The 27343-nt window shown below is 49.5% G+C and overlaps 1 protein-coding gene across 2 annotated transcripts; it reads left to right on the top strand.

Moving 5' to 3' along the window:
• The first annotated feature begins 1866 nt into the window (after positions 1-1866).
• On the top strand, positions 1867-27072 carry LOC136527140 (E4 SUMO-protein ligase PIAL2-like). 2 transcript variants are annotated; one of them, XM_066519761.1, is made up of 16 exons: positions 1867-2200; positions 2365-2437; positions 2767-2832; positions 3305-3370; positions 3507-3589; positions 4172-4223; positions 4394-4459; positions 6367-6434; positions 6516-6564; positions 6665-6749; positions 6842-6940; positions 20675-20726; positions 23063-23114; positions 23194-23304; positions 23382-24245; positions 26156-27072. In XM_066519761.1, exons 1-16 carry the CDS (start codon positions 1881-1883, stop codon positions 26732-26734), a joined length of 2685 nt encoding a protein of 894 aa, XP_066375858.1. In that variant the 5' UTR covers positions 1867-1880; the 3' UTR covers positions 26735-27072. The 2 variants fall into 2 exon arrangements, with proteins under 2 accessions (XP_066375858.1, XP_066375857.1); XM_066519760.1 differs by having other exon boundaries at positions 23194-23310.
• Positions 27073-27343: the final 271 nt, after the last annotated feature.

Genomic DNA, 27343 nt, shown 5'->3' with positions numbered 1-27343 from the left:
GTTAGCAAGGCGACTTAATGGTAGAGCCAGGGACATGATGAATCAGGCGATGGTGACTCAACCTACCAAATTTGATGGCGCGGCTTGGCGGCCATGGCAGCAGAGAAGAGAGGGGGCAGGTCTGGCTCGGCTCGTCCTTGCCTTGGCGGGACGCAACTGGCTACTAGCGAAATGGCACACGTGTGCGTGCTACAGGCTAATGTGGTCAGAGGGAACGTGCGTGTGTGTTCCCAGCTGAGACCAAGCCAAGTGCGGCACAACGCTATAATGGCGAGAAGACGGCGCATGACAGCAAGGGCTAGCCCACGTGCGCGGTAGCGAGATGTAGTGGTAGCAGCCACAGCGCGGCAGTGCAAAGTAGGGAGGGCAGCAGCGTGTAGGGTAGCAGTGGCAGCGGGTAGGGTAGCGACGGCAAAAAATTTATCTACACACTCTATCACATGCATTATCACATAAAATGATGCTCATGACATGATTTGGTAGTTTGTTTAGGGCATAACACCGAGGGTGTTACAGTCATCACTGAAAATCAGTGACAATCACCTTATTTATTTCACTAACTTCTCCACCCTTACTCAAATGTGTCAACCACCAAGTGTATCACCTTGTGCACGTGTGTTAGCATATTTTTACAAACATTTTAAAAGGTGTTAGCACTCCACTAGATCTAAATACATATGCAATGTGTTAGAACATCTAGTGGCACTTTGATAACCGCATTTCGATACGAGTTTCACCCGTCTTAATAGTACGGCTATCGATCCTAAATATGATCATACTCACTAAGTGTCTTGATCATCAAACCAAAAAACTTCTATCAAATTTTACCTTTGCCTTGAGCTTTTTGTTTTTCTCTTTCTTCTTTTTCAAGTTCAAGCACTTGATCATCACCATGGTCACACCATCATCATGATCTTCATCATTGCTCCGCCACTTAGAATAGTGCTACATATCTCATGATCACTTAGATAAATTATGTTAGCACTTAGAATTTTATCAATTCATCAAAACCAAACTAGATCTTTTCATACGGATATTCGCATTTTCCTGGATATATTCTAGGATTTAACGGCGTTGTGCTTTCAGTGGCAAACGATGTTTCCATCGACAATGAGACGCTTATGGTGACTTCGTCAATCTCGAGATGTGCCGACACATCTTTTCGAAGGTGTTCATAGGAGTAGACTTTGCGTACGTGTGTTCATAGAGGTGACTGTGCGTGTATGCTGAGTGTCTACATCTGTACTTATGTAATTCGCAAAAAAATATGTATCGAATCTGAAACGACTTTGTGTGGATTTAACGACGTTATGTTTTCAGTGGCAGGCGACGTTCCCATCGATAGCGATGCGCTTATGGTGACTTCGTCAATCTCGAAATGTGGTGACCACATCTTTCAGAGATTGCGTACGTGTGCTCATAGAGATGAGTGTGCGTACGCGTTGAGTGTCTGCGTCTGTACGTATGTAATTAAAAAAAAATATGTGTATAGAATCTGAAACGATTTTGTGCGAAACCAGCATGTCACCCAGTGATTGTGATTCTCGCATCAAACGGATATAAAACGTTATCTAATATGGGATGAGGTATGGAGCCATGGAGGGAGTACTCCAGTAAACAACGTGTGTTACTCCTTTGGAATGTGAGTGCGTGACCTAACTAACAATAACTGAATTAGATTATAACATTACACCAACAGAACACAAAGTTCGAAAGGAAGAAAAAAAGAATCATATTACAACAGTGAAAAATTTACTCGTTTTTTAGCGCAATAAGTTTACTCGTCAGTCCTCACTCCTCAGGGCTTTTGATTTTCCCTCCATTAATTATCCTTCCCACTGATTCCTGCAACAACTGTTAAGTGTCAACCACCCACCCGTATGGCGCTACTAATCCTTTTCCTCTTTCTTGTATCAGCCGGTAGCCAAAAAGCATCCGCCCAGCTCCCTCGCCGCTCGCGCTGCACGGCCGCGCAAAACCCTCGGGTGATGGCGACCGCCGCCGCTACGGCGCCTCACCCGACGCCGCCGACGCCGCTCCAGCAGCAACAGCACCAGCAACACAAGGAACAGCAGCAGAAGGCGCTGTCCGTGAACGCAATCCGCCTGCAGGCGATCGGCGGCCGCCTCAAGGCCCACCTGCGCGGCATGAACGTACCTCCAATGGCCGAGTTCGCCCACCTCGTCTACGCGTTTGCCAGGTGCGTCTCCGCACCGCCTCTTGCGATTCCGAGTTTCCTAGGGTTCCCGCCGCTCCCGCGCCCCCCGTCCCCCGCCCCCTTCGAGTCCCCTTTGTGGTTAAGATTTTATGCCTGCCGCGCTGTTCATCGACGGCCTACTCACATTCCGTGTTTCGCGCATGCAGAGGGATTGACTTCGCGGTCTCAGCTGGTAATATTCCTCAGATGGCCGGTGACATACCCGACATTCTGAGAAAGGTAATGCTGTTTGCTCTCACTTTGTATCAGTCTTTTTTTTTTGGAGAATGGTACCTGATTGATGTATGTATACTTGGTTAAAATAGTGATCTAGTGGTTATGGTAAATTGGTAATTTTTTGCGCTGAGAAGCTAATAGTCCACTATAAGAGATTTTTTGGCCATGGCACTAGGCCCATATCCGCCCCTGAGTAGGATTACCAGGTTTGACCTTGAAGGCTTCAAATCTGTTTGACTCACATTATGGGGATCATATAATTTGTTCACAAATTGAGGTTTGGCTGCCAATTGTTCTTCGATGTTGATCTTAAATCTACCATTGTTGGCCAGGTATATGACCTGAGGAGAGAAATGTTTATACAATCATCGCTTATGGTACTAGTGATATCTTGCAAGGTAAAGTTTCATTCCTTGTCAGTTTTATATGAGATGTCACATAGTTGCTAATTTTTAAACTGGATCCAATTTTTTTATTGGAAAAGAACTGCTACTTTCAACCTATTTTTTCAAAATTCGTTTTATTTGCTAATCAGAGTTCCAAACATACACATACTTGTAGCGTTTGAAAGGAATAATCTGTTCCATAACTGTACATTTTCAGTAACTTATCTATTTTAATCCTGGTGGGCTGGTGGTTGTCAAGTCAACAATGCACCAGCATTCATGTCAGCATTCTGCTCCTTGTTTCGGGCCGAAGTTCCTGGAACAGGGAGTGGGGGGTTGTTCCATGTCACAGGCTCCTTAGCATATAAATATATAACTATATTGAAGCTATACAATCTGCTTTTGAGGTTATTGTTCCCGGCATAATGTGCAGGTTAATCTACCAACAATGTTAAGGTAGTAATTTACACTGGCTGTTTTGCAGAATGCTTGTTCCAATAATTGGTTTCAACCTGCAGATTCCAGAGACATTTTCAAAATGGCCAATGAGGTGCGCACATAATATTTTTTATTTTTATATTTATTTTTCCATGGGCAGTTTTTTTTGTCTTTTTAGGCCCATTCTTGTGGTGGGACGGCCTTCAGACAATACCTTGACTATTTGTGTTTTTCCCCTTGGTATGCAGCTCTCTGGCAACTTCTGCACATCCACAGGCCAGGCAGCTAGTGACAGCACTGTGCTTGAAATTATATCACAAATAATGCCAAGGCACGTTATTATACTATGAAATGTCGACATATTAAAAAAATGTATTAATATCTTTTTACTGGGCAAAATATTTTAGTCCAAGTGGCTGTGAACCCTCAATATCTGATTTTTGAATCCAAAATGTGTGTGCTTAAAAATTAAATGAAAACTTGCCGTTAGCATTGCATATTTTTCATAATATACACAATTTAGAATAAAAACAAGCCAAGATACAAAACTCAACTAGAGTACAAAATACGATTGCATGCTTTCCTAGGTCATGGATGGACATGTGGATTTCTACCCTTGTTTCAATCCAAAGATATCCCTGATATTTAATACGGTGTTTTGATTAAAAAACTGGAATACTGTATTCATGTTTACATAGAGCTGGTGTTTACTTCTTTTTTTTTTAAACTGCTGAATTTGAATCTGCACCAGTCTCAATAATTTGGTTAAATATTGAAAGGTTAATTATAATAACTCTTGATTAAATCATGTCAGCAACTCAGGAGGTTGAAATCCTGAATCATAGATTAGAGCTATAGCACAAGCTATCTGTTCAAACATGTCCTGTTGTTTATTTATACTTATATTTTATAGGTATTACCCTCGGTTGAAGTTTGAGCGCCTAATCACTTCTATTGAAGCAAAGGTAGTTACTCTTTCAACTTAAAGCTGAATACCTAGTAAAAGTTGATCATTCACCATGTCAGCTTTTATCTAATTTGGATATCATCATATGCTGTGGTATTCTTGATTAATGATAAAAATTTGTTTTATCTTTGAACACATGATTTTGATATTTTTGTCTACCCTATGTAGGTTGGCTATGATATATTAATGGCTGACTTCTTTATTGAGAGGAACCTATCTCGAGATGAAAAGATTGTAAGTATAGTCGGGGACTCAGGGAACAAATGTTATGGCATGCATATTCAGCAGGCAAAACATTATTGTTAGCTAATGGGCGCTTTCAACAAGTTACTTTACTGTTATTTTAATTGTTTGTGTACTGATGCTAGTGTTTCAGCTGCTAAATTTTTGTACTTTATTGCCTATTCTTTTTTTTATCAAACATGAATTGAGCAAACCACAACTCTATTAGGTCTGTGCACTGTGTTCACATGATAACTTCGTGTAGCATGACGTTCTTTTTTGAACGTTTAGTTTCATATGAGACGGTAATTGACACCATTTTCACAGTGCACTCCATGGTTTTTGAGGCATTGTGGCGAAGCGCGGCGCCCTACCCCCTTCACAGCGCCTAGGCGTTTGTGGCGGACGCCTAGGCGACGCCATACGCACAATTTAGGCGCCATGAAGACGTTGTGTAAGCTAGAATTTTAGATACTAATGCAGCACATACAACTTTGTTCCCAATTCTTGAGCCCAGCACAATACTGTATGGCTAAGAGAGCACTGCTAATCAGTAATTATCATACTAATCAAAGGAAGAACCTTCGAAGTGTAAAGGTTAAAGAAAGAACCAAGCAGATATTATACTAATCAAAGAAAGATCCTTGTGCCCTGTGTTGTTTATAAAGGTCTAAGAAAATAACAACCCAAGAAAGCAGGCATTAGTCTCCTCTGTATGTGAGTATGTAACAGGCCAATATTAATATAAAAAAGCAGCAATATTCAGAGCAGAGTACATGTACCAGAACAGAGGAGGCGGCACGGGGCTGGTTGATTCAGGGGACCAGAACAGAGGAGGCGGCAGGGGGCTGGGAGATTTAGGGACCAAAACAGAGGCGACAAACATACTTACTAGGCAGACGGGTAGGTGCGGACGGGCGACGGCGGAGACTCAAAGCGGGCAGGTGCGGACGGGCAACTACGACACGTGCGGACGGCCGGCGGTAACAAGGACTCGAGCAGGCGGACTTCATCCCAGAGGTGTGCGGAGATGCAGAGCCGCCGTCGCTGCCAAGATGCGGAGATGCAGGGGCGGCTCCGCGGCAGGGCGACCGGCCGGTGGACTCGAGCAGAGGAGCAGCCAAGTGGAGCTTCCTCTCCCCTCGCTCGCCCCCTTCTCTCTTCCTCTCCCTCGCCTGCAGTCGCGGTAAAAGCCTCGAGCGGGAGATTTCGCGCGCGAAGAGTAGTATATTTTGACGCTATTCCTGCCCTTTTGCTTTTGGCACGGACACGCGGTCGATTCCCGTGGGGCCACTGTGATTTTGACGCTTTTTCCCCCCGCGAGTTCGCATCTGGCGTCTGCAGCAAGGCTCTAGGCGTCAGGCGGACGCCATTCCTCACCTAGTCGACACCTAATCGAGTGAGGCGGACGCCATACCGTCGGAGGTCATGGCGACCCCGACGCCCAGCGCCCATAGCATGCCTTGTCGCCTAGGCGATGCCTCAAAAACAATGGTGCACTCTGCATTGGAGATTGTAATTTTGGGTACATATGATGTTTATGTTTGCTATCCACTTTCTTTCCCTGGTAATACGAAAGAAAACATCTAGCTTGCTTAAATATCTTCTTAACTGAAATGCATTACCGATGATATCTGTTTCAAACTATAGAAGCCAGAAGACTGTTGACTACCTGCACTAGTTTGAAAACTACCGGTTGCAATGTTGCATAGAGTTTGCCTCTACGCTTACTAATGCAAGGACTATCTATGAGCCGACACTCGTCGTGTCCAAGTATATATTTGTATTTGGCTATTTGCACATTGTACTAATTGCAGTTTGGGGCATACTTGTGACTGAAGTTCAGGACCGTTTATTTAGTTTTTTTTACAGGTAGGTTCTGTAAGTAACTTAATTGATCGTCTTACTTTTTTTTCCAGAGACTAATTGTCGTACAAAAGGAAAATTTAGATGCCTCGTCATGTGTTTCAAGCCCACCACATGTGAGGTTCGTTTCTTTCTCTGCTTTGATGCTCATCACCTGCTAATGTTAACCCAAGAAATATGAGTGATCCTTTTTTCTGTTCAGCTTTTTGGTCAATGGGAGGGGTGTGGACAGAAGGACTAATGTTTCAATGGTTAGTGCCCTGTTACATTATCCTGGCTTCCATGCCTTCTGGACCTCTGATTAAGCTTCGTCTTTTTAATTGGAAAACTCAACTCGTGCATTTCAAACAGGAACCAGGACCCCAGTTCCCTACTGATATCACCAAAATGCTCAAATATGGGGCTAACATTATCCAAGCTGTTGGATACTTTAATGGTATGCTTGGCCACCATGTACTTTATAGCTATACACCAATCTGCCCATCTGCCCCAATTGTTTATTTACGCCTTTTGATTTTAATTTTGCAGCTAATTATATCATAGCTGTAGCATTTGTGAACGATTTGACATCCTTCAGTGCTCCAAAACTGGATGACTATGTGCAACCTATCACTGTTTATCCTGCAGGTAGGTGAAATTCATTTCAGTTCTTTCAGTGCAGAGTGCATGTTCAGTTTATTTTATGCTATGCGTCTAGTTTCTTGACTGAAACTGAAATATTTTTTTAAATGGCATTTTGTAGTCTCTCGATTGAAATGTACATGTAGATCCATTTAAACTTGTGTTTGATTCTTCGTGCCCACTGACATTACATTTTTTTATGTTATTTTCTTTTTTGAAAATAGACTATCATTTTTACTCCTATAATTATTCAATGCTTGCTACACCTTTTGAGTTCTTTCAGCATCATCTATCTGCCCCTTTCTTTTTGTTTGACCTTATGTTGTGAATAACTGACTGCTCCGTCCCAAAAAATGTTTTTTGGTTTGTCATAAGTCAAACTATCTTAAGTTTGATCAAATTTATAGATAAAATTGTCAACATTATGGCACCAAATATATATGCTATTAAAATACATTCCATGACGAAACTAACGATACTTGTTTGGTACTGTAAACATTAATATTGTATTGTATAAAGTTGGTCAAACTTTAGATAGTTTGACTCTTAGGACAAACTGAAACATCAAGCTTTTTTCGATGGAGGTAGTACCCAAGATTGATTGTGATGTTCTGCATGATCATGAGGCATGTAAAATGAGCCTGGTGTCTGGTACTGGATTCAGTTTCCAGGGGCTGGACTCAGTTGTTAGTCGCTGAATTCTTATTCTTGGTAGTAGCAGAATTCTTACTTTCATCGAGAGAGGATGACACTAGGAATTGGGGCAATTTTCTGATTTATTTCTCACACAAATGCCATACCAACCTGATGGGTTGGGGATATATATTTATAGGCTGCTAGCCAGCCAAGCATATGCCAAGATGCTAAAACAGATGATGTCCTAGATGCTAAGATGTTGTCCTAGATGCTAAGATGTTGTAGATGCTAAGGTACTGTCTTAGATGCTAAGATGCTGTTCTAGCCAGTTAAGGATGCTGTCCTTGATGCTGTCCTTGAGCAGCAAGACCACCATGCAGCCAATGCAGTCACAAGGACCATATGCTGCAGCCCCACAAAGACCAGCCAACACAGAGACTTATCCTATCATTCTCCCCCTAAGTCTTGTGCGTCGTCTTGTGGGAAAGTTGAACCATCCCGGTCCTGGAGCAGAGCTCAAGGAACTTGATCCTCCCAAGGGGCTTGGTAAGCAGGTCCGCAAGCTGGTCCTTGGTGCTGATGTAGCTTGCCTTGATGCTCCCTTCTTCCAAACAGCCTCGGATGAAGTGGTACCTCACCCGGATGTGCTTACTCCGTTCATGGAAAACGGGGTTCTTTGCCAGGGCCAAAGCGGACTTGCTGTCCATCCTAAGCTCCACCGCTCTAGTGTCTGTCAGTAGTTAGCCTAGTGTTCTTGTTCTTCTAAGTTACCTGCTATAGATATTTACTATTCACTGTAATGTGTTTCCTTGGCAACCAAGTTGATCATGGTGCCTTGGCAACCAAGTAGGAATCATAGCATCTGCTTTATGCAGTTAGAATATGCTAAGGAGTAGGTACACCACTTGCCTATATATGCAGTGGTTAGCATCTTTGTATCTCTAAGTCATTTTTGCAATACAATCCAAGCGGCCTGTTGGCCAAGCTGCCCTTTGGCAGCCAACAATTGGTATCTAGAGCCGGTTGAGAGACAGGGAAGAGCATGGCCACCTCCGCAGAGAGAGCAGGAGCAGCAGCCGCCGCCGCCGAGCACCGGGCGCAGCGTCTGGCCGCGGCAGAGGCCGCAGCCGCGCAGGCGCAGCAGGCCGCGGAGGCCGCAGCAGCAGCAGCTCGGAACGCAGCCGCCACGACCGCGGCTCTGCGTCGAGAGTTGGTGGAGGAGGATCCGCCGCGTGATCGCCGCCCGTTTCCGCGGAGGAGTCCGGAGCGCGAGCGCAGGCAGACGCGGTCGCCCGATCGGGATCAGGATCGCCGCCGCGGACGGGCCAGGGGCCGCTCGCCGGTGATCCAGACCGTGTACAAGGACTCTGGCGCAAGTTCCACCTGGCCGATGCTCAACAAGACAAATTACCATGAGTGGGCCTCGATCATGAAGCTGAAGCTCCAGGCGCGGCAACTCTGGGATGCGATCGAGTACCAGGACCTGCCATACCATGAGGACAGGCGCACGGTGGAGGCGATCATCGCCGCCGTGCCACAGGAGATGCAGATGCCGCTGTCCGAGAAGGGATCGGCCAAGGAGGCCTGGAACTCCATCGCCGCCGCGCGGATCGGAGTCGATCGAGTGCGCCGCGCCACGCTCCAGCGACTCCGCAGCGACTGGGAGAAGCTCGCCTTCCGTCCAAGAGAGCAGATCGAGGACTTCACCCTTCGTTTGATGGCCCTGAAGCAGCAGCTTCTTCTCCACGGCGACAACGACATCGATGAAGAGCGCGCGGTGGAGAGACTCCTGCGCGCCGTGCCGCCAAAGTACGCTCAGCTCCGGATCGCCATCGAGACGCTTCTGGACTTCCAGGACCTCACCATCGAGGAGGTGTCTGGACGCTTGAAGACGGTGGACGACATGGAGGCGTTGGACGCGGAACCGGCCGCCATCGGTGGACTGCTGCTGACAAGGGAGCAGTGGCGTGCCAAGGAGAAGGAGGCTGCCGCTTCCGCGTCGGGCAAGGAACCACGACGTCGTCCACGCGGTGGTAAGAAGCAGTGCGGGAAGGGAAATCGCTGTGGAGGAGACAGAGGCGGTGGCGACGATCGCGGGGTAAACGACGACACCTGCCTCAACTGTGGTGATCGCGGCCACTGGGCGCGCGACTGCCGCCAGCCGCGCCGTGGTGGTGGTGACCGCGGCGGCGGCGGTGGCAACCAACGCGGAGGAGGCAACCGTGTTGGAGGTGATCGAGGTGGACGGCGCGGTGGAGGGCGTGGCGGTGCTGCGCACGTCGCAGAAGCAGAGGACGATGATGGTGCTCTGTTTTTCGCCCACGGCTTCCTCAAGCTTGACGAGAAGGACGAAGCCGTCTGCTCCAAGGCCACGGTCTCCCTCGACATCAACGAGCCACGCGCGCGTGTCTTCCTCAACACCAGCGCCAACGAGGAGGCGCTCGACGGATGGTACCTCGACAGCGGGGCCACGCATCACATGACCGGCCGCCGGGAGCTCTTCGCCGAGCTCGACACCACGGCGCGCGGCACGGTGCGTTTCGGCGACTCGTCTCGAGTGGAAATCAAGGGGACCGGCTCCATCGTCTTCCAGGCCAAAAACGGAGATCAGCGCGTCCTCCACGGCGTCTTCTACATCCCAGCGCTCCGGAACTCGATTATGAGTTTGGGGCAGCTCGACGAAGGAGGCTCCAGGGTGGAGATTGATCATGGAGTGCTCCGCATCTGGGACCGGCGTAATCGTCTTCTCGCCAAGGTACATCGCGGGCCCAGTCGGCTGTACGTCCTGCACTTGGAGGCCGCGCGGCCGGTATGTCTTGCCGCCACGAAAGAGGACGAGTCATGGAGGTGGCATGAGCGCTACGGGCATCTCAGCTTCGAGGCGTTGCACCAGCTCGGCAAGAAGGAGATGGTGAGGGGGATGCCGGTGATCAAGCATGCGGAGCAAGTCTGCGACACCTGCGTCACTACCAAGCTCCGCCGCAAGCCATTTCCGCAGCAGGCGCGGTACCGCGCGCTGGCGCCCTTGGACCTCGTCCACGGCGACTTATGTGGGCCGGTGACGCCGGCGACGCCAGGAGGGCGCCGCTACTTCTTGCTGATGGTGGACGATGCCACCCGCTTCATGTGGGCGGTGCTTCTGCCGACCAAGGATGCTGCTGCGGATGCCGTGAAGCGGGTGAAGGCCGAAGCAGAGAAGGAGACCGGCCGTGAGCTCAAGGTACTGCGGACCGACAATGGAGGAGAGTTCACCGTCGGCGAGCTGGCGCAGTACTTCGCCGCCGAAGGAGTCAAGCGGCACTACTCTGCACCACACTCACCGCAGCAAAACGGTGTTGTGGAACGGCGCAATCAGACGGTCGTGGCGACCGCGCCCGCGCTTCTGAAGCAGAGGTCCATGCCGGCCAAATTCTGGGGGGAGGCGGTAATGACGGCGGTGCATCTGCTCAACCGCGCGCCGACAAGAAGCTTGCAAGGCAAGACCCCCTATGAAGCCTGGCACGGACGAGCGCCGGCGGTGAGCTACCTGCGTACATTCGGCTGCGTCGCCTACACAAGGGAGCTCGGGCACCTGCGCAAGCTCGACGACCGCGGCAAGGCTGGGGTCTTCATCGGCTACGCCGAGGGCGCCAAGGCCTATCGGGTCCTCGATCCGGCGACGGGACGCGTTAAGGTGAGCCGCGACGTGGTGTTTGATGAAGGGCGCGGCTGGGATTGGTCCAATTCGGCCGCCGGGACGTCTGCTTCCGCCTCCAGTGACTTCGACATCGAGTTCTGGGGAGTCGACACAGACGGAGCTCCGCCACACACGCCGTCACCAGCTCCAGGGGAGCACGATCCACAAGCTTCCTCTGCATCACAAGCTTCCTCTGCTTCACCAGCTTCCTCTGCTTCACCAGCAGCAGAAACCGAGCAGGCGGACCCAGTTGAGTTCGCGTCACCACTCGAGGACGACGACGATCGCCTTGATGCTTCCTACGGTGGCGAGCAGCTGCGGTACCGTACCATGCCCAACATCATCGGGGACGCACCCACACCGCTGCCGGCTTCACGTCTCTTCGCCGAGCTTCATCTCACGCACGTCGGCGAGCCGGCCAACTTCACGGAGGCTGAAGGCGATCTTGCCTGGCAGGCCGCCATGGAGCAGGAGATCAAGGCAGTTGAGCAGAACTGCACTTGGGAACTTGTGGAGCTTCCTCCTGGTCATCGGCCCATCACTCTGAAGTGGGTCTACAAGCTCAAGAAGGACGAGCGGGGCGCGGTGACCAAGTACAAGGCGCGTTTGGTGGCGCGGGGCTTCGTCCAGCAGGAAGGGATCGACTTCGACGACGCGTTTGCTCCCGTGGCGCGCATGGAATCCGTCCGAGTTCTCCTCGCGCTGGCGGCCCAAGAAGGATGGCGCGTCCACCACATGGACGTCAAATCAGCCTTCCTCAACGGCGACCTCAAGGAGGAGGTGTATGTGAAGCAGTCGTCTGGCTTCACCGTCGCCGGGAAGGAGAAGATGGTGTACCGTCTGCGCAAGGCTCTGTATGGCCTACGGCAGGCTCCGCGAGCTTGGAACGCCAAGCTGGATGCCACCCTCAAGGAGATGGGTTTCTAGCAAAGCGACCATGAAGCTGCGATGTACAGGCGAGGAACAGGGGAGGAGCTGCTGCTGATCGGTGTCTATGTTGACGATTTGATCATCACCGGTGCCAGCACTCAAGCCATAGAAGGTTTCAAGGCTCAGATGAAGAAGGTCTTCGACATGAGCGACCTCGGCCTTCTGTCCTTCTACCTGGGAGTCGAAGTACATCAAGATTCAGCTGGGATCACTCTGAGGCAGACCCATTATGCCAAGAGGATCCTTGAGCTAGGAGGCATGGATGCCTGCAACCCTGCCCATACACCAATGGAGGAGCGGCTGAGGTTGAGCAGGTAGAGCACGGCTGCAGAAGTTGATCCTACCCAATACAGAAGATTGGTGGGCAGCCTGCGATACTTGGTCCACACAAGACCTGACTTAGCCTTCTCAGTTGGCTTTGTCAGTCGATTCATGGAGAGACCAACAGCAGAGCACCAAGCTGCCATCAAGCGCATCCTGAGATATGTGGCTGGTACTCTGGAATTCGGACTTCACTACACTAAAGCTCCAGGGAGAGCAAGGTTTGTTGGATACTGTGACAGTGACTTGGCTGGGGACATTGACACCAGTAAAAGCACTAGCGGCACTCTGTTCTTCCTGGGAAGCAATCTTGTATGCTGGCAGTCTGTGAAGCAGAAGGTGATAGCTCTATCTAGTTGTGAAGCTGAGTACATTGCCACTACCACAGCTGCAAAACAAGCTATTTGGCTATCCAGGTTGCTAGCAGACCTCCTTGGAAGGAATGTGGAAGTGGTCGAACTGAAGGTTGACAGTAAGTCTGCACTTGCTCTAGCCAAGAATCCAGTCTTTCATGAGCGCAGTAAACACATCAGAATCAAGTACCATTTCATCAGAAACTGCTTGGAAGATGGAAGTATCAAGGCTGATCACATATCCACCACTAATCAGCTGGCTGACATTCTAACCAAGTCTCTTGGAAGATCAAAATTTGAAGAGATGAGGGGAAGAATTGGGCTCAAGCACATCACTTCCAAGGACCACAAGGCTAAAGGGGAGAATTGTCAGTAGTTAGCCTAGTGTTCTTGTTCTTCTAAGTTACCTGCTATAGATATTTACTATTCACTGTAATGTGTTTCCTTGGCAACCAAGTTGATCATGGTGCCTTGGCAACCAAGTAGGAATCATAGCATCTGCTTTATGCAGTTAGAATATGCTAAGGAGTAGGTACACCACTTGCCTATATATGCAGTGGTTAGCATCTTTGTATCTCTAAGTCATTTTTGCAATACAATCCAAGCGGCCTGTTGGCCAAGCTGCCCTCTGGCAGCCAACAGTGTCTCCGCCGAGAAGATCACCAAGCGGTCGAGCGAGCCAGAGCGCCTGAGTCGAAGCGGTGGAGGCCGCTATGTACTCGGCCTCGCAGCTGGACAGGGCCACCACCTGCTGCTTGACCGACTGCCAGCTAACGAGGCACTTGCCGAGGAGGAAGAGGATCCCACTCGTGCTCTTGATGGTGTTGATGTCGCCGGCGTGGTCGCTGTCACTGTACCCAACGAAGTGTGCCGCCCCAGGGCACCTAGTGTAGTAGAGGCCGTGGTCGAGAGTCCCCGCAACGTAGCGGATGATCCTCTTCACAGCCTGCTGGTGCTCCGTCGTCGGTCGCTGCATGAACCGACTAACGTAGCCGACGGAGAATACCAAGTCCGGCCATGTGTGGGCGAGGTAGCGAAGGCTCCCCACAAGACGCCGGTATTGCGTAGCGTCCACCTCCTCCGTCGTGCTGTCGTGGCTCAGCTTCAGCCTCTCCTCCATCGGAGTGAGAGCTGGGTTGCAGTCGGTGAGCCCAGCTAGCTCAACAACGCGCTTGGCGTAGGCGGTTTGTCGAAGCGTGATCTCGGAGTCATCCTGGTGCACCTCGATTTCCAGGTAGAAGGAGAGGCCCTAGGTCACTCATCTGGAAGGTGGCCTTCATCTCTTCCTTGAATGCCGCCACCTCCGCATCCTTGGTGCCGGTGATCACCAAGTCGTCGACGTAGACACCCACCAGCAGAGCATTTCCTCCACTGCCCCGTCGGTAGATGGCCGCCTCGTGCGGGCTTTGCTCGAAGCCCATTCCCTTTAGCGTGGAATCCAACTTGGCATTCCACGCCCTCGGTGCCTGTCGCAAGCCATAGAGGGCCTTGCGCAGGCGGAGCACCTTGCCCTCCGTGCCGGGAATCGCAAATCCCGGCGGCTGGTGCACGTAGACCTCCTTCAAGTCGCCGTTAAGGAACGCCAACTTGACGTCCATGTGATGAACACGCCAGCCCTTCTAGGCAGCTAGCGCAAGGAGGAGTCGCACGGACTCCATCCGTGCCACGGGAGCGAAAGCGTCGTCGAAGTCGACCCCCTCCTACTGCACGAAACCTCGTGCCACCAAGCGAGCCTTGTGCTTGACGATGGCGCCGGCTTCATCCCTCTTCAGCTTGTACACCCACTTAAGGGTGATCGCACGGTGACCACGAGGAAGGTCAGCAAGCTCCCAGGTGCGGTTCTTCTCAACCGCATCCATCTCCAACTGCATCACGGCGCGCCATGCCGCGTGTTTCTCGGCCTCTGCAAACGACCGAGGCTCGCCGTCGTCACACGCAAGGTGCAACTGCGCCTCCAGGTTGTGAGGCACCAGTCCCGGCACCGGCTGGTCGCCGAGAAGGTTCTCCATTGTACGGTACCGCAACGGCTCGCCGTCGTGGTACGCGTCGATGCGCTCCTCGTCGTGAGAGAGCGGAGTAGCGAGCTCAACCGGGCTGTGCTCGACACGAGCTGGTGTTGGAGTAGACGTGCCCGGAGAGGTGTCTGTCGATGCTGGAGTGCGTGGCGTTGCCGGCTGTGGTGGAGCCGGCGAAGAACTCATCGCCGCCGAGGTCCTGGCTAGAGAGCGTGGTGTTGTCGGAGTAGCAGGCGCCGGGGTCGGTGGAGGCTCGGGGACTGGGGTAGACGCGCTCGTCGAAGAAGAGCTGCCTACTCCCCCAGCTCCCTCAAAGTGGACGTACTCAACAGTGAAGTCGTCGTACGTCAGAGCCGAGCCGTCGTCCATCGCCTTGTCCCACACCCATCCTCGCCCTTCGTTAAACACAACGTCGCGCGTCGTGCGCACACGCTGTGTCTTCGGGTCGAGGATGCGGTAGGCCTTCGAGCCCTCCGCGTAGCCGATGAACACTCCCGGAGTGCTCCTGTCGCCGAGCTTGCTGATGTGGCCAAGCTCCTTGGTGAACGCGAGGCAGCCGAAGACCCGCAAGTGGGAGACCGCCGGCTTGCGCCCATGCCAAGCCTCGTACGGCGTCCTGCCGTCGAGCGCCTTGGTTGGCGAGCGGTTGAGGATGTAGACGGCCGACACCACCGCCTCTCCCCAGAAGACAGCTGGCATCCCCCTCTGCTTGAGAAGGGTCCGAGCCATCCCCACAACTGTCTGGTTGCGCCGCTCGACGACGCCGTTCTGCTGCGGGTTGTACGGCGCGGAGTAGTGGCGCTGAATGCCCTTATCAGTGCAGTACGACGCGAATTCAGCCGCCGTGAATTCGCCGCCGTTGTCGGTGCGCAGCACGCGCAGCTTGCGGCCGCACTCCGCCTCCGCAGCAGCCTGTGCGCGCCTGATGGCGTCCGCAGCCTCTCCCTTGCTGCCGAGGACCATCACCCACATGTAGCGGGAGAGGTCGTCGTCGAGCAGCAGGAAGTAGCGTCGTCCTCCCGGTGTGGCCGGTGTCACCGGGCCACACAAGTCCCCGTGCACAAGCTCGAGCCTCTCCTTGGCTCGAAAGCTCGCCCGCTGGGGAAAGGGGAGTCACCTCTGCTTCGTCAACACGCAAGCGTCGTAGAGCTGCTCCACATGGTCGAGGCACGGCAGGCCTCGCACCATCTCCGTGGCACTGAGCCGCTTCAGGGCCTCGAAGTGAAGGTGCTCGAAGCGCTCGTGCCATTGCCACGCCTCGTCGTCCTGACGAGCAGCGAGACAGAGGGGTTGTGCCGCCTGCACGTTAAGGACGTAGAGTCGATTTGCGCTTCTGGTTACCTTGGCAAGAAGGCGACGACGGCGATCCCAAATCCTCATGACTCCATCCTCAACCACCACGTGCGAACCGTTCTCATCCAGCTGTCGCAAGCTGATGATAGAGTTCCTCAACGCGGGGATGTAGTAGACTCCGGTGAGTAGCCTGTGGTCACCAAACACAGTGGTGAAGATGACGGAGCCGACGCCCTTGATCTCCACGCCGTAGGCATCCCCAAACTTGACGAAGCCTCGGACGCTAGAGTCAAGCTCGGTGAAGAACTCCCGTCGACCGGTCATGTGATGGGTGGCGCCGGTGTCAAGGCATCACCCGTCAGTCTTGTCGTTACCGGAGCCGTCGCCGAGGAGGGCGTGTGCTTTTGGCTCGTCAAGGTGGAGGAGAGCCGCTGCGGCCGGTGCCGTTGGAGGTAGCTCGATGCTTGCATGTGCCATGAACAGAACCGGCTCCTCCTCCTCCGCCTGTGCGACGTGGGCCTGGCCGCGTCGTGGCTGTCGACAGTCCTTGGCCCAATGGCCAAGCTGGCCGCAGTTGCGGCAGGTGTCGTCTCGTGCCGACTTGTGCTTGCCGGCGGCGCCGCCCTGGGCGCCTTCGCGGGCATCACCCTCGGCACGTCCTCGCGCCCCGGCCTGGGCGTCTCTGCGCGGCTTGCCACGCTTGCGGCTGCCTGTCGCGGAAGAAGGCTCCCCCTTCTTCCGGTCATCTTGGCAGGCAACCCACTGCTCCCGAGTGAGAAGGAGCTTCTCGCCAGTGGTGATGGGCCCCGAGAGAGACTGTGGCTCATCACTGTCGACGACCTTGAGGCGACCTATCGCCTCCTCGATCGACATCGTGGAGAGATCTAACAGGGACTCGATCGAGTGAGCCATCTGCTTGTACTTCTCGATGACGCAGCGGAAGAGCTTTTCGACAGCTCTCTCCTCGCCGTAGGTGTCATCGCCGAACTGCACCATCTTCTGCAATAGAGTGTTGAGACGGAGAGCAAAGTCATCAATGTCCTCACCTGGCTTGAAGGCCAGGTTCTCCCACTCCTTGCGAAGTGCCTGCAGTGTGGACTTGCGGGCGCGGTCGCGGTCGTTGCCGATGCGTGCCGCAGCGATGGCGTCCCAAGCCTCCTTGGCAGTCTGCTTGTTGGTAAGCGAGAACTGCATCTCGGATGGGACTGCAGCGATGAGGGCATCCAGCGCCCGTCGATCCTGGTCGTAGTCGACGTCGCCGTACCGGACTGCCTCCCACATGTGCCGCACCTGGAGCTTTACCCTCATCACCGCAGCCCACTCGACGTAGTTGGTCTTAATGAGGGTAGGCCACCCACCGCCAGGGCCGACATCCCTGACAACAGCTTGGAGCCCGTGGTAACCACGGTACCGATCCGGGGAGAGAGAGCCACGCTGCTTGTGAAGGCCGCGCTCTCCATCGACCCGTTCGCCACCGTTGCCGTGCGCGCCTCCTCTAGGCCCACTGCGCCGCCCGCGCTCGCGTTGCCTCCATCCCTAGCAGCTCGAGGTCCGCGTCGGCGCTGTCGTCAGCAGAAATGGAGCTGCTGATGCTGCCGCGCAGAACCTCGACCTCCGCCGCACGCGCTACATCCGCCGCCGCCGCCGCTTCCGCCTCCGCTCTGGCTGCTGCCAGTTCCGCCGCTGCAGCGGTCTCTGCCGCCGCTCGCTCGCGTTCCTCTGCCGCGGCAAGTTCGGCCTCCTACCGACACCGTGTGCTCGAGGCGACCGAGCGCTGAGACTGTCCTGCGGACATGACGCGCTACCGGGGGGCTGCTGCGTGGGGAGGGGGCTGCTTCAGACGCGCCGAGGGAGAGGAGTGAGCAGGAGCGGCCGGAGCTGCTGCTGCCAGCTGGGGCTGTTGCGTGTCTGGGAAAGGAGATGAGCAGGAGATGCTCAGGCTACAGGATAGTACGGCTCTAATACCAGTTGTTAGTCGCTGAATTCTTACTCTTGGTAGTAGCAGAATTCTTACTCTCATCGAGAGAGGATGACACTAGGAGTTGGGGCAATTTTCTGGTTTATTTCACACAAATGCCATACCAACCTGAGGGGTTGGGGATACATATTTATAGGCTGCTAGCCAACCAAGCATATGCCAAGATGCTAAAACAGATGTTGTCCTAGATGCTAAGATGCTGTCTTTGAGCAGCAAGACCACCATGCAGCCAATGCAGCCACAAGGACCATATGCTGCAGCCCCACAAAGACCAGCCAACACAGAGACTTATCCCATCATCAGTTTGTAGGTGGACAGTTACTTGTGTAGTTTACCTGTTTAAACTGACTATATATTTGGTTTTTGGCATACACTTGAATTTCTGTCTGTTTGTGATATCCTGCAGCTTTTTAGAGACTTGGTTTATGTCTGTTTGTGATATCCTGCAGCTTTTTAGAGACTTGGTTTTTTTGCCCTACGCAAAATAGACTTGTGTTTTTGCTCTAGTTCTTCCCATGGGCACATGAAACCTGTAAAGTTCAGTTTTGTTGATCCATAAAACTGAAATAACTAGCTTGTATTGAACAATTAGTTTATCTTGTGAGATACCATGCTTGTAAGCAGATGAACCTATGAAATGACATAGAAAGGTGATACAAAAATGCCGGATCATCTGCTAGCAACCCATAAGACAAGGGGCTTATTTGCATAGTTATTGAAGCTAGATGGGTAATTGATCTGCTCAGGCAGGTTCAACAGTTTTCCTCTCCAACAGCCAGTTCTCGTAGTATCAACTACCAAGTATACTTGCCTTGGTGATGTGGTCACCATGGTTGCATCGAAGTACCAAAACCCCAATTTTCTGCTGATCGTTTAGTTGGTTCATGCAAAATCAGATGGCTCAGTGATGATTTGCGTTAAAAAATGGCTTAAGCAGCAGCAGCAACAACAACAACAACAAAGCCTTTAAGTCCCAAACAAGTTGGGGTAGGCTAGAGTTGAAACCCAACAGAAGCAATCAAGGTTCAGGCACGTGAATAGCTATCTTCCAAGCACTCCTATCTAAGGCTAAGTCTTTGGGTATATTCCATCCTTTCAAGTCTCCTTTTATTGCCTCTACCCAAGTCAACTTCGGTCTTCCTCTGCCTCTCTTTACGTTACTATCCTGACTTAGGATTCCACTACGCACCGGTGCATCTAGAGGTCTCCGTTGCACATGTCCAAACCATCTCAATCGGTGTTGGACAAGCTTTTCTTCAATTGGCGCTACCCCTAATCTCTCACGTATATCATCGTTCCGAACTCGATCCCTTCTTGTATAACCGCAAATCCAACGCAACATACGCATTTCCGCGACACTTAGCTGTTGAATATGTCGTCTTTTCGTAGGCCAACATTCTGCACCATACAACATAGCAGGTCTAATCGCCGTCCTATAAAACTTGCCTTTTAGCTTCTGTGGTACCCTTTTGTCACATAGGACACCAGACGCTTGCCGCCACTTCATCCACCCTGCTTTAATTCTATGGCTAACATCTTCATCAATATCCCCGTCCCTCTGTAGCATTGATCCTAAATATCGAAAGGTATCCTTCCTAGGCACTACTTGACCTTCCAAACTAACATCTTCCTCCTCCCGAGTAGTAGTGCCGAAGTCACATCTCATATACTCAGTTTTAGTTCTACTAAGTCTAAAACCTTTGGACTCCAAAGTCTCCCGCCATAACTCCAGTTTCTGATTCACTCCTGTCCGGCTTTCATCAACTAGCACTACATCGTCCGCGAAAAGCATACACCAAGGGATGTCCCCTTGTATGTCCCTTGTGACCTCATCCATCACTAAAGCAAACAAATAAGGGCTCAAAGCTGACCCTTGATGTAGTCCTATCCTAATCGGGAAGTCATCCGTGTCTCCATCACTTGTTCGAACTCTAGTCACAACATTGCTGTACATGTCCTTAATGAGCCCGACGTACTTCGTTGGGACTTTATGTTTGTCCAAAGCCCACCACATAACATTCCTTGGTATTTTATCATAAGCCTTCTCCAAGTCAATAAAAACCATGTGTAGGTCCTTCTCATGGTTTTTATTGACTTGGATCTATTTGATGACATGAATCGTGCTGAATCTGGCTTCAGTTCTGCTACCAGTCTGTCCAGTTTTAATAACTATGTTTATTTGTTGATAGCATTCCATACTTTTTTTTGGTGTCATGTTTTGCTTTCCTGTTCAAAATAATATGTTTTGCTTGCATGAAATTTTTGTAGTGATAGTAAGAGTTAAACTTTGTGAGTTTATTGTAATTCTAATTTCAAGATTAGTAAAAGTTGAAGTTTGGAGTTTTTACATTGCCCTCTTTGGTTCTCCTGTATCTATTGTCTTCATGTAGTGTGGCCATAATTTGAATTGTAAGGAATACATTTTCCATGATCGATGTATTGTATGACAGTAGTTTATACAGTATATGCATTTTCACTTTGATGACTTTTGAATAATTTCTTTCATTATAGTTATGATGTGTACTGATCTCTTTGTAGATTCTGATGTACTTGAGGGACCATCAAGAGTTTCCCTAAATTGTCCTATAAGGTACTGTGTTGCACTTTTCATGGAATAGGCTTTACTGTACCAATTTTCGAACATTGTATGTTGTGACGAGTGGAGAAGAAGTATATTGGTACCGATCTACAAAAATAAAGGGGATATTCAAAGTTGTACTAATTACCGGGGAATTAAGTTGATGAGCCATACTATGAAGCTATGGGAGAGAGTTATCGAGCATCGCTTGAGAGCAATAACGCGGGTCTCTATAAACCAATTTGGTTTCATGCCCGGAAGGTCAACTATGGAAGTCATTTTCTTAATAAGATAAGTTATGGAGCGATATAGGCATTTTCTTAATAAGACAAGTTATGGAGCGGTATAGGGAGAAAAAGAAGGATCTACACATGGTTTTTATTGACTTGGAGAAGGCTTATGATAAAATACCAAGGAATGTTATGTGGTGGGCTTTGAACAAACATAAAGTCCCAACGAAGTACGTTGGGCTCATTAAGGACATGTACAACAATGTTATGACTAGTGTTCGAACAAGTGATGGAGACATGGATGACTTTCCGATTAGGATATGACTACATCAAGGGTCAGCTTTGAGTCCTTATCTGTTTGCCTTAGTGATGGATGAGGTCACAAGAGACATGCAAGGGGACATCCCTTGGTGTATGCTTTTCGCGGACGATGTAGTGCTAGTTGATGAAAGCCGGACATGAGTGAATTAGAAACTGGAGTTATGGCGGGAGACTTTAGAGTCCAAAGGTTTTAGACTCAGTAGAACTAAAACTGAGTGTATGAGATGTGACTTCGGCACTACTACTCGGGAGGAGGAAGATATTAGTTTTGAAGGTCAAGTAGTGTCTAGGAAGGATATCTTTCGATATTTATGATCAATGCTACAGAGAGACGGGGATATTGATGAAGATGTTAGCCATAGAATCAAAGCAGGGTGGATGAAGTGGCGTCAAGCATCTGGTGTCCTATGTGACAAAAGGGTACCACAGAAGCTAAAAGGCAAGTTTTATAGGACGACGATTAAACCTGCTATGTTGTATGGTGTAAAATGTTGGCCTACGAAAAGACGACATGTTCAAGAGATAAGTGTTGCAGAAATACGTATGTTGCGTTGGATTTGCGGTTATACAAGAAGGGATCGAGTTCGGAACGATGATATACGTGATAGATTAGGGGTACCACCAATTGAAGAAAAGCTTGTCCAACACTAGTTGAGATGGTTTGGACATGTCCAATGGAGACCTCCAAAGGCACTGGTGCGTAGTGGAATCCTAAGCCAGGATAGTAACGTGAAGAGAGGCAGAGGAAGACCGAAGTTGACTTGGGTAGAGGCAATACAATGAGACTTGAAAGGATGGAATATACCCAAAGACTTAGCCTTAGATAGGAGTGCTCGGAAAACAGCTATTCACGTGCCTGAACCTTGATTGCTTCCGCTGGGTTTCAATTCTAGCCTACCCCAACTTGTTTGGGACTTAAAGGCTTTGATGTTGTTGTTGTATGTTGTGAAGTCTTATGCATATAGGGCCTGTTTGGTAGAGCTCCCAGAGTAGCTTCCAGGCTGAATCCAGCTCTGCCAAACAGGGTGTTACTGAGAAGTGATTCTATGTTGTGAAGTGATTCTCTGAAATGAACTAGGGGGCTGGGAGCTGAAAAAGTAGCTTTTCCTGATTCACTCCATACACAAAGTCACTGTATGCATAGAGTTTATCCTAGATAATCATAGAGAAACATTTTCAGTTAGAGACTAACTTCTCTCAGAGAATCAACTTTCACAGAGAATCTAAGCTGGAGGAGCTCTACCAAACATGCCCTAAACATATATGTAGAGGAACTACTAATGACCGACTAGGTCTAAATGGATTTTTGCTAGAAAGGATAGGGTACCTTGAGGATAAATAATCTTTGCTTTAGATGAACAACTAATCTTTCTTTGTTGTTCATCTAAAGCAAAGATGAACATAGTCTGTCAGTCCCAACTCCCAAGCAAGTTGGGGTAGGCTAGAGTTGAAACCCACCAAGAGTCTTAGTGTCTACTTAGTTGGGAATAAAAAAATTCTGCATATGGTTGGTGATGGAAAGAGTGCAAAAGAAATAATCATGTCTTGAACCCATATGATTGCAATGACTATGACTACACAGCCTCCAGTTTAATACTGGACCATACATTCACAATGTAACAACTTTCTGGCTTTGTCTGTCACTCACTCGGTAAGTTTTAGATAGTTGGGTAACATTTTGAAATTTTGATATCTGCTTGACATATACCAATGGATTTAATATATTTGGTTGTAAAAATACTAATAATCTGCCTTTTGATGTCGAACTTAATTTTTCTTTGCCTTCTCTTGTCGCAGTTTTAGGCGCATAAAAACTCCTATCAAAGGGCGTCTTTGCAAGCACTATCAGGTATTTATTTAATCTTGCCTTGTTTATATTGATTCTGTAATTTTTCATTGCAAAATGATAACATAGCTGTATTGTTTAGTGTTTTGATTATGATAATTACATGGAGATGAACTCGAGAAAGCCAAACTGGCGCTGTCCATACTGTAACACCTCTTCAAGCTTCACTGACCTACGTATTGACCAAAAGATGGTGAAGGCAAGTTACATTTTGCGCATATTTTTTCATCTCATTTTTTCTATCTGACCTCCCTTTTCCTTTTAACTCAGATACTAGAAGAGACTGGTGATGATGTCACTGGTGTCCTTGTATTTGCTGATGGATCTTGGAAAGCTGATCCAGCTCAGGATGAAAAATCTGATAGAAATAGAGGTGATGCCATTCAGCAGACTGGAGATTCTATAGAAACTGATTCACCTTCTTCAGATGTCATAGATCTGATAAATGGCAATGACGATGGTGATTTGCAAATGGATTGGGTATCGGCTCCAGAAGATACTAAGCCTCTGTTGAATAGTCAAGATTTGTCTGTGTCAGACTATCTTACAGATCTCCCTATGGCAGTCCAGACAGAAGATCTGTATCGAGGGGATGGAAATAATGGGGGAAGCAACATGGCTTGCACTTCTCGTCAAAATTTGTTACTACCACCTTCTAGTGGGCTGGGCTCAAGTTCATTTGGTACCTTGGAATCTATTCTACCTCAAAATGTTCTGCGCCCTGTTATCACAGATGCTGTCTCTCCTTCTCTTGAAACCTCTACTTCGACATCTGGCATGCAACATGTTTCACAGGAAACACATTGTGGAACTGTACAGTTGCAGGCACAAATAGGTCCAGTACATGGATCAGAAGTGAGAAGGCTTCCTATACCTAGAAATCCCAGGAGAGAGCCAATAGGAGTCCAGGCATTGGCAGTTCCACAACAGAATCCTGGGTCATCAACAAGGTTGCAGCCAAATATCCTCAATTGTCCACCTCCTATCCCGCTATCTAGTCCATCTTCTTCCACTTACCAAACACATCAAGTGACGAATCCAGACAGTGTCATTGCTCCAATGAACAGTGGTAGTGGGCCATTACCAAGGACTCCTAGTGCTGCTGCATCATTGCACCTACAGTCAACAGCACGGGTAATCATCTTTTCAAGTCACTGTGTTATCATCTGTACTAGCATCAAACATAAGATATTTTAACTATTTTTCCAGTAGTCGCCTTGAAAGTTGCAACCAGTATATTCTGTGATAAGTGGAAAGGCTATGAGTGCATCTGAGCTAGGATAGTGAAGGTATTTAAAATGCATCATTCCGTCTGCATTAGTTGTTAGATACTTGTATGAAAAAAAAAACTAGATCAACCTAGGAGCAACTAGGTGGCATTTTATTAAGAAAATAGGCACCCAAATTTGCCTCGACAAGGACCTGGACTTAAACCTGGGGTGGTCTGGGTATACATCTACTCCCTCAACCAACAGAGCTAGCTCATCTTTCTCATAATTGTATGTCAGGCCACCTTGCCACTAGCTTGAATTGTTTTTCTTTTTCTTTTTGAGAAAATCTGCATAACACCTGAAATATTAGCATAACAGTAATAATTTACACATAGTATTTTAATGAAATCCCAGAAGCCAATGACAACCCTTGGCCTGATTCAACTGGAAGATAATGATACTAACACAAACTCCTTACTAACTGACCAAAGAAACTGTTGCAGTGGTGGTGTCGGGTTCATAAACCCGGGGTCCCCAATGGACTCGCTTCCCAGCAAAAACTCGGCCCAGCAGACGGCGTAGCGACAACGCGCGCCTCTCGGGGCCGGCCCAGATACATAATGACAGGTCGGGAGAACGATCCGGTCTCCGACCGGAAGGCCTGGCCAAGGTGGGGACATAGTCCGACTCCGACCTCCTTTTCCGACCGGGGATACGGCGAACCTCTGCTTACAGCTCTTCCCCGACCGACACCTGCAGGACGGTGCCACCAGGCCATGCCAGAAAGGCATTATGCAACCTTCCAGGCGTGTCAGAACCCAAACAGTACTGTAGGCGCTGACATTTGCCGTACCAGGCGAACACGGTAGAGCCTGCTACATGCATCTGGACATAAACAGTATTGTGGGCGCCGACGACCGTCTCGTACCCGACAGCGTGGGCAACAAGACTAAGTAGCACACGTATACATTCTCTCTCTTTCTCTGACTTGTAAGAGCCCATCCCCTTCGACTACAAAGGGGATGAGCTTTCTCCTAAAAAGGGGATCTGGTGATCCTGACGTTGGCTATTCTGAATCTAGCTCTCCTCAAAAAAAGAGAAGCTAGACGATTCGAGCACTCGACCTGAGAACTCGAATAGCTCAATAGCTCTAGAACTCTAAAGCTACACAGAGCATACGCTCCAATACTTAACGCACGTTAGAGCCCCCATCACTCTCGACCCTTCGGTTCAGAGTCCGACCTGGCCTTTAACACCCCCCCCCCCCCCCCTCTTATTCCTACTCGTTTGTAACCCCATAGCAAACTTCGAGCACCTAGGCTCAGGAATAAAGTCTCCGACCGACCAAAACTGGACGTAGGGCATGTTATATAAATCATGTGTCATTGAGTGCTAGGTCACATCCGATCACAACGCACGGCAAAACTACAAATATTTACTTGTTGGTCACTTTTCGCACCGACATGTGGTATGTGGAGTGTTGTATCCCAACAAGACTACAACTACAAGCGTTCCTACAATGACAGTTTTCTTGCATATTCAGAAAAAAGGGGGTCAAAGGAACCCCATTGAAACAGGTAACAACTAATAAGAACCACACACTATTTTGCTATGTATTGCCGTCAGCATATACTATGTGACTGGTTGATTGCTGTACTAGCAAGGATGTTGGTGGCGCTAGGACTGAAACTTGTAGTTAAGCATTTATGTCTGTTGATTGAGTCCAGCACCAGCAGCCAGTGACAGTCTATGACAGGGCGAAAGGGTCTTCGCTATTTTTTTACTATATATCATAGTAGCAACATGCATTGACATAATCATAATTGTTGGCAGGACATTGGCAACACATCGAGCCATCTACCCAGTCGACTTGTTGGTCTGCCTGCGCCACACCTCATGGGTACACGACCACCACCAGGAATTTCAGGACAGGCTGGAGGAGCGAACGCCTACAGACCTATGCAACAGACTCCTACTCTCGATCCACTGCGGCACACACGGATGAACATGAACCAAACGGCACTGGCTGCCGCAGGCCAAACCACCTCTGCTGCACATGTCCAACCAACCCAAGCAGACATCCAAAGCCATCTCTTTCCTGCGCAGCAAAGCCAGGCACCGAGATCGCAACCAGTGCCACGGGCAGCAAGTCCTTCGCCTCTACAGTGGGCGCCACATCTGCAACCGCCCAGTGTACCACCCACTGTTCCAAGCACACCTCAGGCTGGATCTCCACATGGTCTTCCACCAGAGCTCCCTGTGGATGAGAGCTGGCGCCCCTCGGGACAGATGAGAGGGAGTCTGACAGGTAATGCTTACAGTTCTGCGATTCGGCACTATCGGGGCCAGTCGGAGCAGCAGCAGGGCCAGCCTCGGCCTCCCAGCACTTCAGGCGTGCGAAGGCCTCAGTAACTGCCGGGCATTGCGGTGTTGTGTTAATTATCAGGCAGGGCTTGGGCAGCTAATTTATCAAGAGATTTTACTTGATTCTTTTGGCTCGTTTCGGCACTATGATGATCTAAGTTAGTGTATGTAGGGAAGCCTAGCGATTAGTGGAGTAGTGATAGTGCGCGGCTTATCTACCACGCACCTGTTTGTAACCGGTTCTAGCACACACGTGTTTGTAATCAGCTACTATAGTTGGCAGCGTAGCATACGACCAGTGCTGTAAAGAGCACTCTGATGATGTTAAATTAGTAGATCGGGTAATCAATCACTTTTAGACCCAATTTGGAATGTGGGAATTTTTATTCCAATGTTTTTCCTGTGATTGAACCGATTCATATGCTAGTGAAAATAAACGGTTAACTAGCGCATATGAACATGTACTAGTGTATATGCTTTCGTTCCTGTGCTGGTACCACGAAGGAAATGAAGTAACCAGTCAAAGTAGTATCCAGTTGTGCTTTCTTTACCAAAATATTTCGAAGACAAACGGCGTATAGTTTTCGTATAGCTTTATTGTTTGCCCCCAGAATTACCGGAATCGTTTTTAAATTTGCGGTAATCCTATAAACAGGA

This window comes from Miscanthus floridulus, chromosome 19, assembly GCF_019320115.1.
Source record: "Miscanthus floridulus cultivar M001 chromosome 19, ASM1932011v1, whole genome shotgun sequence".
Lineage (NCBI taxonomy): Eukaryota > Viridiplantae > Streptophyta > Magnoliopsida > Poales > Poaceae > Miscanthus > Miscanthus floridulus.
This window is presented reverse-complemented; position numbering and strand designations above follow the sequence as displayed.